Source organism: Lagopus leucura, unplaced genomic scaffold (genome assembly GCF_019238085.1).
Source record: "Lagopus leucura isolate 7727_CA_CO unplaced genomic scaffold, USGS_WTPT01 Super-Scaffold_73, whole genome shotgun sequence".
NCBI lineage: Eukaryota > Metazoa > Chordata > Aves > Galliformes > Phasianidae > Lagopus > Lagopus leucura.
The window spans coordinates 93,047,110-93,060,263 of record NW_024962252.1 but is presented as its reverse complement, the minus strand read 5'-3'; the positions used below and the strand labels follow the sequence as shown (position 1 = coordinate 93,060,263).

The following is a 13,154-nucleotide window of genomic DNA, read 5'->3' as shown; positions in this document are numbered from 1 at the left end:
CCATTCCATTCCATTCCATTCCATTCCATTCCATTCCATTCCATTCCTTTCCATTCCTTTCCATTCCTTTCCGCTAGTGGTGGCAATGATGAAGAGGAGACGGTTGGACTAGATGATCTTATAGGCAGTTTCCAACCTTGTAATTCTATGATTCTGTGATTCTATTCAAGCTGGTTTGAAATGGTTAAACAATGAGCAGTAGGTTAAAAGCTAGAATTCTCTTTGGTAACCTAATTTTACCCTTCGTGCACTTATTCCATCTTCAAAAGAATTGAGTTTCAAAGGAAGAAAGAAAAACTAATGAAGGTCCAGCACCAGAAGGCGAGAAACGTTTCCTATGAGGTTCTGAGCATCGTCTGCTGTTATTAATATTTTTTATCTTGCCTGTCAACTGAGGCAGAAAGCCGATTTCCTGGGAGGTCAAATGTGCACTGTGGAGGTCACAGCTGCAACAGCAAGGCATTACTTTCTGTTCCCCTGTGTTCTATTCGTGTAAGGATGAGTGAGGGGCCCTGCGTGTTGATCGATATATTAACAGTTCTGTAGCTGAAAGGGACTGTATGCTTCTAAGGAGAAATAATGGGAGAGAAAGTCACTCAGTTTTCAGTGTAACAAGCACTTGAGGGCATAGAAGCTATTGCAGCTCCTGGTTTTAGTAAATGAATTGAAGGAAGTGTTTTTATCCAATCATTTCTCAGCTATGAGTTAAAAATAAGCCATTTCCTGAATTATGGAGACTGCCTAGAGCTAGCTCTATCCCACAGATAAGACAGCTATGTAAAGCTAGTGAAATATTTCTGATTATTATTATTTATTCATTCCTGAATTATTTAACACCCAGAGGTCTCAAACAGAACCAGGCTCCCACAGAGTTCGCTGCTCTGTTTGCTTTGAGGATGGGCAGTGAAGGGCCTCCTGGCTGCTTCCTTGCACCGTGAGCACTATGATGGGCAGCTGCAAACTCTCAGAGGAAAGAAAAGCCATCACCTGGTACTGACTGCCCTGAGATATTTGCCCTTTGTGCTCTCAGAGCAAAAATTCAAAGCACTGTTGGCAAGGGACAGGGCACGTATCATAACACAGTTCACTTATATGGGCTATTTGTAAACCTCTGCTGCTGCTTAACTTGTTTTACTCAAGTAAACACCCTGAAAAATAAACCAGAGAAAGGATAACTGGAAGAATAACATTAAAATTGGCACGGCATTCTGACAAAAACAACAATGTTTGTGCAAGCAGTTATTTCATGCAGTCCATCTGGATCTGGTGACAGCAGGATCTTGTGTGCTAAGAAATGCACTCAGCAGAATAAATAGTCCAGGTCTCGGTTCTGCATTGGGCCCTACCTCAAACCAGCCATCATTACCAAGGAGTGACATCAAGTGAGTAGTGAGCAACTGATATTATGTTTGGCTCTCATTTCACAAGAGCATGACCTCCAGTGCTGCCACGTTCTTTAAAAATAGCTTCTCAAGTGATACCTCCTCCAACAAATAATGACCAAGTGCAAGGACACAGTCATAACAATGCCAATCTTTCAGGCAGAAGGTGATCTTTGTGTCAAGGAAAGCCAAAAGCTCGCTGAAGTTCATAACGGTCTGTGTCAAGTTGAGAGTTTTAACATCCAATCTCTGCCCTATCTGAGCTTTAAGGATATTATTTTCCAGTCACAGGGGAATGTGAGAGCTCAATGTACCTCACTGGACTTGTCCTAAAAAGCAGTTTACTGTTAGGTCAGCATCACAATATCCCAGTATGATAAACCTGCAGATCAATATTTATCATACAATCCTTCTGAGAAAAGAATTAAAACTGCCAACACTTTAATTGTTTCATAGGTTTAATACTTCCATTAATGTGACAGAGATGGTGCAGACGGGAGAAGTGATCACTCATCATCCACTATGGCAATTTACTTATTTTATCTAAGGTTCTCAAGTGCTTCAAATATCTCAAAAATAAAATAAAATTAAAAAAAAAAAAAAAAAAAAAAAAAAAGGAAATATACAAATGGAGCCACACGCTCCTGTCTCAGTTCTTCCTGAGGTTTCTGATGTGTGCATCAAATACTGCAGTGATCCTTAGAAATACGCTTCCAGGGTTTATGAAGCATCCTCTGGATAACCAGGAAAAATTCTGAGGTATGTAATGCTATAATGTGATGGAAAATACAGTGATAGTAGCGGGGTAACACAATCCGATGCTGCAGCAATTGAGAACAAGTCCAAATGCAGCAGCTGTGGATGCAGAAACAAAGAAGGAAAACTGCTTACCTTTGGAAGGTCTCCAGTAGGCAGAGATCTCGAGTGAGATAACCTCACCTCCACTGCCAACCCTTAAGTGAGGTCTGGGAAGAGTGGATCCTGGCTCCAGCCCTTCCAGTCACTCAGGTGAAGCAATTCACCTGAGCTCCCCTGGGTTGGCCCTGCCTTCCCACCAGGTGCTCAATCCCTGGTTCAAGTTGTGACTTAGCATTTCCACTACAGAACCTCTATAGGGGAATGCCTGGCTCAGGTGAAGGGGCACAGTAAGTCAGCTCACTTTATTATTCCCAGCAGAATAAGCAATGTCTATTGCATTAAACCAAGTGCAACTCTTGTCATAGAAATACTAGATGCTGTGTGAGCAAACACTGCAGACTATTAATAGCTATTCAAAAACCTGAGCAGCCTGATTACACACAGCTACTCAAGAACGCTGCTTTGAAATGCAAGTGGGTAGAGCTGCAGTGTGTGCAACTAATCTCTGCTGCAATGCATGGGAATACCTTTGGTATCCAAACACATAGCACCAAACCAACAGGCAGACATTCATCTCTGGACAGAGGATATTGGTCGCCTACCAAGTTTAGTACATGACACAACTGTACAAATGTTAATGATTGTTTTTAATTATGTTTAAAAGCAGTTAACTGGAAAGACTGATCTAAATCGTTGACTCTAATCATTTTGTATTTATGCGTAATGTTTTTTAAAAGATACGTCTGGTAAGCATTGAAAACACAGATACACAACACACTCAACTTTGTTCTGTTGATCAGGAGATATAGCTTATGTGTACACATTTATTCATGTAACATACAGCAGAGCACCTATGGATTTGGTTTGAATTTTTATACTTTTCTGTTACCAATGCATTTCTTTTACAGGACAGTGATGTTGTCCTAATGATTCCTGCCACAGTCTAGTTGGATGAAAACTTAGCTTGTATCAAAATGTAGGAAACTAGCGTTCATTCATTTCCACAGCGTGTTCAAATCTACCTGGAATGTGCTATATACAGAAAATGGTTCCTCCAAATGTGTTTATTTAACACCAGATTTTATAATCTTAACCAAAATATCACAGTTTGTTGCTGGATCCCTTGTAGATTTTGGTGTGTGTCTGCTCCCTTCTACATCTATTTTTTAATAAACAAAAGCCTTCCTGCCTCGTTAGCTACAAATAAGTGAAATATTATTTGAATTAAATTACCAGAATAAGCTGAAATGAAAAAAAGAACTGTCTCCATTGCTGAAGTGTAGCTATTCTTTCAGGAGTATTTTTAGCTTTTTTTAATCTGAAATTAACATGCTTTTGGATATATTTTAAGTATAGGTCCTTCAGAAAAACAAAAAGGTGATTAAACTCCTTCACAGACTCAGTTTTATTAACTTCAGAAAATTATATCTTAATACATTTTTCCACTATTTTAAAAATCAGTCATTTGGGATACTTTTTTTGAGATAATTTACTGGGGGTATTCTGGAGCTCAGCTTCCCCCTTTAGAAACAATACATTCAGCAAAGACCAGAATATATGTCAGCCATTCAGAAGATATATTTTAAGAAGGCTTGTTTTCCTCTATGGGGAACAAATGAGATTTGATAGGTCAGCTTAAAGAAACATATACAGCTCTGCTACATATTCGTAGCACAATTCTGTTTTAATCACCGAAACTGCTTCCTAGAAAGTTCCATATAAGAGACCTGTTGCCTTACAGTGATTTTCATTTTTTAAAATTTCATTCATTTCCTGGCAGCTTGTGATGGCAGCTTCCTGGATTTCACCAAGCTGAACTCATTAGCAAACCACTACCACTACCATTGGTGCTGCAGGGGAAGGCAGACAACCAAGGCCTGAACAAGCATATAGAAGTACGTGGAAATATCAACTAGTGGTAAACTGCAGTAAGAAGTTCAGAACTGTAGATCAAAACTAGTCAATGAGGGATTGATTCTGCCAAATATTTTCCTTAGCACTGTAGTGTCCAACATCAGATTGCACTTTTTTCATACAGTTTTAAAAACACATGTAGGTGATACGTAGTACCTATCATCACAAGCAGGATTAAACCTTAATTGCCTGGTGACAGACACTGCTAAAACTGAGATGAATGGCTATCTTAAGTATTTAAATGAAGCTTACTAATAGATTTTGCTTTCTCTACATAGCTTTACTTTTCTTTGAAGTTCCAGGAAGCTTCTGAAAACAATGTCTTGAGCTATAACACTGATCCACTGATTCAAAGTATATTTCTTTCTGCCTTGGCAAATTCCAAACACATTCCGTAAAAGAAGAACTTCAAATAATAGCATGGATTTCCATAGGTACAGTGCCTCAAGTTTTCCAGTGGCACAAATTCAGGAGTTCACAGAATCCCAGTTGGAAGGGACCTCTGGAGATCATCGAGTTCATTAACTACTTAACATGTACATTTAAAGCCTATCTGAATAGTTGAAAATACTCAAAGGAAATCATTAATACTTGATGTCTCAGCACATCTTTGCTAATGACAAATTAAAACAAGCCCTGGAAATTACTTTGGGAATCTAAAAAGACCTGCCTATCTTAGTTGATTTGGACAGAAAAGGTTTGTTCTGTATTAACCACTACAGAAATAATGGCCAAATCTTGTGTGTATGTAGATGCTACAGATAAAGTAACAGTGGCACAGATGATTCTCCTGCTAATATTTAGCTTTACTGCATTCAGAAGTCAGCAAAGCAAAGCTGAAGGCAAATCCTGCGAGGAGAGGCTGAAGACAACTGGGTGCCCTGTCTGAAGGAGAGGTGACTTCTCTGCACCCTGCAGCTCCAGAAGGCAGTGCAGGGCTCTGCTCCTGGAAATGGAGGGCAGGAGGGAGCTGCCCAGAACTGTGCAAGACCAGGGTCAGATTGGGCACTGGGAAAATTAACTTACCGTGAGGGTGGTCGGACACTGCAAAGTCTTAGCAATGAGGTGACTGACGCCCCACGCTTCTCAGTGTTCTAACAGCATTTGGACAAAGCCATCATTACTATACTATAGCTTTTGTTTAGCCCTGAATGTTCAGGCAGTTGGACCTAATGATCTCTACAGGTCCCTTCCAACCGAATTAGTCTGTTCTTTCTATTAATTCATTTTATTTGGTTCCAACTTCAGTGTGGCTTTCTGAGAGTGTCCGATACCCTCCTGAATTGATGGCCATATTGACCTGCTTCTCTGGAAACACAGATTTCCTCCCAGTTACCTCCTGAAAAGTAATGAACATTTTTCTGCTGGATGTCTTCAGCGTGGTGGCTCCAGGCTGATGGAGGACAGCAGGTCCCAGTGAGAGATGGCTGGAGTCTCAGCTGGAGAAAACACTGATACCAATACAGCTACCAAAATTTATTACCTACCTGGAATGGAGAGGCAGTGCACTGTGCAGTGTGTGGAACCGTGAATGCATTGTACATTTATTTATTTCTATTCATGTACTTTCATATCCAGTTTGTTCACTACCAACTGCTGAGAAACACCAAAAATTAAAACAAATGAAATCACTTACTTTTGTCTTTTCCAATTTGTAAATGCACAGCAGTGGCTAGGATAGGTGAAGTTTGCCTCAATCAAAGATCTAAATTTGCTTAAATCAGGAAGTTTTTTTAACTTGTATGTAGACCTCGCTCTTAGCTTCTTAATGAATTCTAATCCATGACTTGGCAGGAAGCTGATCATTGTCCTTGAAATATCCCTTTAAGAAAACATATGAAAAGCCTGGTAAAAAGCAAATTTATATCAGCTACATAGTGGATACGTGTTACAGATTGTCCTACTCATTATCAGAGAAGTGATTAAAAAGAGATCAACTGAAAATTATGCTGAAAACAGAATCCAGGAATAAATGAGGGTTCCTCAAGGAAACCCGAACTATTATTCACTGTAAACAGCAATTAAGAGATGTTACTTTGATTTGGGAAAAAGATCCCAATACCTTCTGGTTAAGGATTAACAATGACATAAACTACTAGCTCCATATGATTCTGAATTTAGTAAATACTGAAATAAATGCATCCAAGAACACTGTTACAGGAGAAAAAAGTAGGCTGATGTCACAAGAGTAGTTTGTGATGTCCCTCATGAGCATCACATCATGCAAAAGCCACCACAGAAGAGGCAATAAACACAAAGTGAACTCTGTGGGGGTTACTGATATGAGTAGACATTGGGGATTTCAGATTTTGTACTCATTAGGAAGGAAAAGAGATTAAAGAGAGAGAAAGGTGATACAGTTCAAACTGCGAGGAACAAAAACATCGAAATGTTTCCAGAGGTTTGAAAAACGAAGAGAGAGTATCGACTGAAGCAGAGCAAGGGGTAAGATTACAGGAGGTTAGGAGAGATGTATTTATGTGGAAGGCAATTACTTTGTGAGACAGGCTATCAAAGGCAGCTACAGATGTATTACGAAGAGCATTAGTGAAGCTCACAGGAGGAAAAACATGGTGCAAACACTAAATTGAGACTAGTGCCACACATGTAGGGAAAGGGAAAAAGGACCAGTGACACTCCATTTCCAAGGAACCTGTCCCCATGCCATAATATCTGGGGCAAAACATTGCCACGTTGCCTTGGCTAGGGACAAAGTGTGTCCCTCAGCTTGTGACAAGGGAAGAGTACGTTGTACATTTCTTTCTTCTACACCAAAGCAGAACGGACTATACAAAATCACCCTTAGCTGCCATGCTCTTAGTGGACAAGAGTGATGCAGGATGCAGCCTTTGCTGAGGTTGCTCTGGTCTTTGTTCTCTTACAAAAGAAATGAATTTATCCTAATAAAGGAACTGACATTTGTCATTTTCTCCATGGCTCCCCCCCCCCCCCCCCCGGAAGATACATATACCTGTAACAGTATGATGGCAGGACAACATGTTATTTTATCTCTATTATACAACATCACAACAGGCACAAAGTGTTTTTATTACCATATAAAGGAGAGTGGTGTGAAGGGGAAATCAGATTTCAGCAGCGCACTGCGAAGTTCAGACATCTGCCATGTATGGTATGTACATTTGCACCTCCATTCTCCTCTCTCCAAAACAAAATTAATACAGGAATGCACAGTCTGCAGCATAGGGTGGCCCTAGCTAACAAAGTCATACCCAAAGTTACTGACTTTGGGTAAGGAGGGTCTTTGTCTCCATACTGTGCCCACAGCTGGAAATTTTGGAGATGGATCCCACACTGCTGCCCTGCCCCAGCATTGTAGCTTCAACTAGAAGTACAAAATGGACTGGTGGAGGCAGAAATGCTTTGAACTTCCACTGCTCAGGCTGAGAGAACAAAGGTTTGATCCTGAGCTGCATTTGGGACTGACCTGTGCCTCACAGGAGCAGTTGAAGAGAAGTTTCAGACTTTAATTTCCAGCTTTGACACCCGAAGTAGTAATTAGGTAGCAACGAACAACCGCAGTTGTTTCAAGGACTGACTATTGCCCTTAGTTGCCTGCCCTGAAAACTGTCAGCTAGAGTAGACCTTAATGACTCATCAACTGAACAGCAGTTTTCCCCTACATTCACAGACAACATCACTCACAGAATCATTAAGAGTCTATGGAACTTCACAAGGGTTCATATTCCAACCAAGAGCATGAGAAATGTTTTTGTTGTCTCACTAGCTAGAAATCATCAGTGCCCCAAATGGTTAATATACAGGGTGGAAGCAACAAATAAACAGGAGTACATCTGGACTTAAAAATAACTAAGAAAATATTACTGGATCTGTGTCTCTGTGCATCTTAAAACAATTTCATAAATACTGAATATTCACCCATGAAAATACACTTTTCTTCTCTTAAAAATTCTTTTCTTTGTGTGTGTGTGTGTGCTCATTATTGCATGTAAACCAACGTGAGCTGGGGAAAGGGCTTTGTAAACTACTGCAGGGTTTGCTGGGATGTCTATTAGAGAAAATTATTGATATACCATCAAGAGACTCCCCAGACAGGAAACGCAGACATTGTGCAGGTGGTTTAGTAGTTTTATCCACCGAGACATCATGGAACAGAATTCAGTGCAGAGATTCTTCGGGACGTTCCTCCCTAGTTACTGGACTGGTAAATTAAATAAGGAAGATGAAGAAGAAGATAAAATAGCAGTGGGAAATCAAACCAGAAAGCATTGGAGATGGGAATACACGGTGTATTATTAATGCTTGGCTGCTAGTCATCAGACTTGACAGAAGTTGGTATGGGAACAGCAAAATGAATCTGACTTCTCTTCCAACCTCTTCCTCTTCCTTCTGGGAATCTTTTTTGAACTACTCGAAACACTGACCAGACGATAGTCCAATTTAGGTTTGAAAGGAACATAGTGGGATAGCAAGGCATGGCTGTCAGAGCAGAAGCCAGAGAGGAGAGACCAATAGTGAGATCAATTTTTCTAGCAGTTGTATCTGAAGTGCCCTCTGGCTGTGCCTCAGGGTCTCAGCTGTCCTCTTGAGGATCCTCTAGAGGTCTATTGTGGTCCACATCTGTGGGGTTCCTGTTGCAGTCAAATTGCAAGGACAGGAAAGACAATGGCCATACCTTGCACTGCTTCTGAGGCAGGACACAGCCAGAGAGCTCAGCCCAGAATGGATCATCATCGATCAGATGAACTATATTTACAGAGAGGGGGGATGCTGAGAGTCTCCCTGTAGCTTCCTGCAATTTGCTGGTACCTCCAGCATGATTTTAGTGCTTACAGGAGGCAGAATTTCCCAGGGACTCCAGTGAAAGTTCATGTACGTCACCACAGCTGTGGGAGCACCAGAAGATTAAATGAAATAATGGAAATAAACCACATTTCTGTATAGAAGGAATGTGTATATATGTGGGAGTAATTAGCCATTTGATTTCCTTGCTTACTGTCAGCGCTGAACTCCTTTAACTCAAAACCTGACATCTTTCCAAGAGAGAGATTCTAATTCAGCCAAGAGGAATTGATTGCTGAGACTGTGCAGCCTGCATAAAGCTCACTAAGTTAGGTGCTTCCTGACTTTACTATTTGTGTTTGTCATTCGTTCATGCTGTTTAAATATTCTGAACTATAAAATAGGGATTGGTATTAACTGACCATACAGCACTGGTTCAGGAAAAAACAAGAGTTAAAACATCCTGATGTTCAGCCTAATAAAACATGGCAGCCTGCAGCACAAATTCAATTTCAACAGCCCTGTTTTTCCAGCAAAGATATGAGTACGGGTCAGTCATTTCCTCAGCATTCCAGGTGTAAGCTGCAGTGATAGATGAGTAAGAAGGCTTTGCTTTCTTGATCTCAGTCAGGATGAAAAGGTAATTTCCCATCCATAGAACAGTGGATAGAGTGGTAGTGGAACAGAAAACTTCTTACACACGTAATTCAGTGTTAGAAGTTGAACTATCAAATGAATCTGAGCTACAGCCATACCAATTTTATAAACCTTTTGAATCACTACAACTTGCAAAGAAAATGCATTTAATTTTTGGTACAGGAACCAATGCTTTTCCAAAGAAACATCAACAACGTTACTGCTGAAAAGATGTGGCAGTCTTTTCCAAAGGAGAAAGACACTGAGGGAGTGATGGAAGAGGAATAGAATACAGTAACACATTTTTGTGTCATAGATGCACTGACCATCACTACATGGAAAAATGCCTTCAGAACAGCTCGTCTGAGCTCAAGGTTAACCAGTCATTTTTCTCCCTCATTTTTTAGATTTCTAACCACTTTAATCTCTGTTTTCCATCAGCTCCCATTTACCTGTTTTCACCTTTTCTGATTGACTCCTAGGACTCTCTGGATGTCTAGGACAGATGGGAAGAAAGAAAGGATGTGATAAATTTGAAATAAATTTGTGACACAAGAAAAAGACACCCTTGTCTTCGTTGCGGCTCTTACATCCTGTAGCTTTTGCTCAGAAACACAAGCAGTTGAGCACTCTCGCAGGTGTTTTACAACATAGCAAAGTGCAGTGCGAAGTGCTGAGATCCAGGAGCATCCTATTGCTGAGATCATGCTCTTCACTCTGCCAGCCAACTCAAGAGCTGCATCTCAACTGTGTGAGATATACATATCCTTCTAGGGTAGGGATTTTCTCTTAGGAACTAAGCTTCAGAGATGCAGGGCAAACTTCACTGTTTGTAAATAGTTGAAGGGTGAGCTATTCAGATGTAAACTCTGAAAACCCAACTACTTATTCTTGATTTTGCCCCAAACAAAAAACAAACTGTATTTTCTCTGTGAAAAATGAAGCAGAGCTATAGAGCTTAATCAACTGCGGAGAGGACTTTGGATTTAAATCCCTGGATATAAAAAAATCTAAAAGCTCTGAGGACAAAGTGAAAACACGGATCTAGATATTTCTGACATGGCTTCCACTTTTCTACACTTCCAATTTTGAACTGCAAGATTTGGGAGATGTCGAAATCCAGACTGGCATTCACATGTTCTTTTTTGGTCTCTTCTGTGGGCTAAATAATGAGAAAAGACAAATTTGAATATTACTTACAAAACAACAGGCCCAATGGCTCCTTGGAAGACTTCATCTGGTAATTTTTCTAAGTTGTGATTGTCACTTAGATTTCTGGAAAACACAATATTGATTCTAAAGTAATCAGAGATTGAGATAATGCCTTGCAAAAGTTGCTGTCTCCTAATAATTGCTTTTCAGAATAGTAAACAACAAAAATAGTTACAGCTCATCCAGGCAGGTTCCATTAAATGCATGATTCTTGATTTCCTGAATCCCGTTTTTATTTAGCCGTCTGCAACAGAGAAAAAAAACAGAAGTTGTTCTGATACAGCTTCATGTGCGAATAAAACCACTGAAAAGGATTTCAAGCTAGAAATTATTAAATGAGTATTTAAATAACCAAATGTCTATGAATCTCAGCTGCTAATATCCCAATAGTTAGAAGTAGGACTTGCAGGGAACAGATATGAAGAGGGCAAACCAGCATTACCATAAGAGATGAATTGGAGTAAGTTTCTGAAGCAAAGGTGGAACTGATGAAGTCACCAGTGCTGCTCAGCTGCCCTGGGAATCCCAAGGGGAGCCAGCAAAACTGGATTAGGTTAACCCCAGCATGAGTGAGACCTTTCCTACTGTTGTAATTCCTCATATATACACTCCGCTTTTCCGAAGATGCTTTTGGAAGAGCTTAACCTTTGCCAATTATTATTTTAAAATAGGCTCAAGAAGGACACAAGGATGTGGCTGGTGTCAAACTGCCTGGGAAGCAGACAGTTCTCCTCACACCGGCTGCCTCTTCTGATGTCATCAGCCCTGCTCCACATCTCCCCAGGCTCCTTCCTCTGAGAGGAGGAGCAGGTAGGGAGCCGTAGGGCTTCCTGCCAATTTTTTGCTGTAGTGCATTAACTAATGAATGCTTAATTCCTTCCATCACTTCCCTTAGTGATCCTGGAAATTTACATTTGAGTCAGTTATGCTTATCATCTTTACGGTATGATTTTTCATCCCGTTGCAGTGCAACTCATGCTTTCTCCAAGAGGGCATGACAAGTCTGATTGGTGGCAAAACTGGCTTGATTTAGTGACACTGTCAGTAAACACGGACACCACGTTCCTAAATCACACTGAAAGCAGAGCATGCAAGTGACCCACTTATCTGAGGTCTGAGGTGGTGAGCTCAGCTCGCTATGAAAATCAGTCACGGGTCTGGTTGAAGGGATTACCCTTCTGACCACGGAAGGCAGATGTGCATAATTCCATGCCTACAGTGTGTGTCAGGTCACATCAGGAAAACTGCCATCATCTCCCTTTGCTTGCAATAGCACTATTAGACATGAGTGAGCAGGCACACAGGAGAGCTATGTCCCTGCTTACGGCATTTAAAATATTTATTATATTAAATTGATCGCATCCCTTCCAATCTACTAGGCTGATGTATATGCTTTAAATCACAGTATTAGCTCAGACTGCTTTCTCTCACTGAACATGATGCTAATTCAATGAGATACTAGAGTCATACAGTCTGAGTTACTGTTGTCGTACAGAGTGGACTGTACACTCATGTCACCTGGCAAACTGCCTTCAGATAGCAAAGAGAGCAAACAACATTTTGCCTATATCCTAAGGCTTTGTTATACCTCCTTCTCAGTTGTTACCTGGACAAGACTCTACTGAGACACATTCTCCCCTCACTTCAACCAGCACCCTTACTGGTTCCCCTAAATAATCTGGAAATCTTATGATAGCAACAGGTGACACAGAGGCACAAATCAGAGCCTGGACATACAGGCTTTTACTCACCATTTCCTGGCGGTACTGGTATGTTTAAGACCCACTTACAATTCACCTCCTCAGTGTTGATCCATGCATAAAGCAATCTTAGATGCAATCCAAATTACTGGCTTATGCATGCTGGGAGCCTGTTGCAGTAAGCCTGCTAAAATTGGCTCTCCTCAGACTGTGGGGGTTCATTGTGCCTTGGAAGTCTTGAATGCTCGACTGCTATAAGGAGGGCAAATCACACTAAAAACCTGGCATACACCTCTCATCCTGTAGTGGTATTATGGGAATAAATAAGGTATGTGCTGTGTAGTACTCTGACAAAACCACGTCCCATCTGAGCAGCGAAAACTATAATTATAGGAGGAAAAATAAAAAAGTACATTTGGGGTATCATTACTTGAATACATTTGACATAGCTGCATGAATATCTCATGTATGTATGTGTGTATGTTTAAAACTTCAGGGAACTTGGCACTGACAGGTTGTGGATATCTTATGGAGAAAAAGGGAGAGATAACAGCTGGGTGACTTGTTACTGTCCTCTCTTCAAGTATGGATGGTTTGACTCTGCTCCCACCAAAATCAATGTAAACCAAATCAATCAGTCTTTGTCTGTTGTGTCACAAGAGGTTAACTGCACACACAGTGGGAGATTCTT

At 40.7% G+C, this 13,154-nt stretch overlaps 1 protein-coding gene across 2 annotated transcripts in view; it reads right to left on the bottom strand.

Annotated features, from left to right (window-relative positions):
- FSHR (follicle stimulating hormone receptor) overlaps positions 1-13,154 on the bottom strand; it is a 76,903-nt gene that overhangs the window by 3,187 nt on the left and 60,562 nt on the right. For both annotated transcript variants that reach the window (XM_042862193.1, XM_042862194.1), the window contains exons 7-9: positions 10,939-11,007; positions 10,752-10,826; positions 5,791-5,976 (exon numbers count right to left, since the gene is read on the bottom strand). In XM_042862193.1, coding sequence (XP_042718127.1) covers positions 5,791-5,976; positions 10,752-10,826; positions 10,939-11,007 — 330 coding nt within the window. The remainder of the gene's footprint in view (positions 1-5,790; positions 5,977-10,751; positions 10,827-10,938; positions 11,008-13,154) is intronic.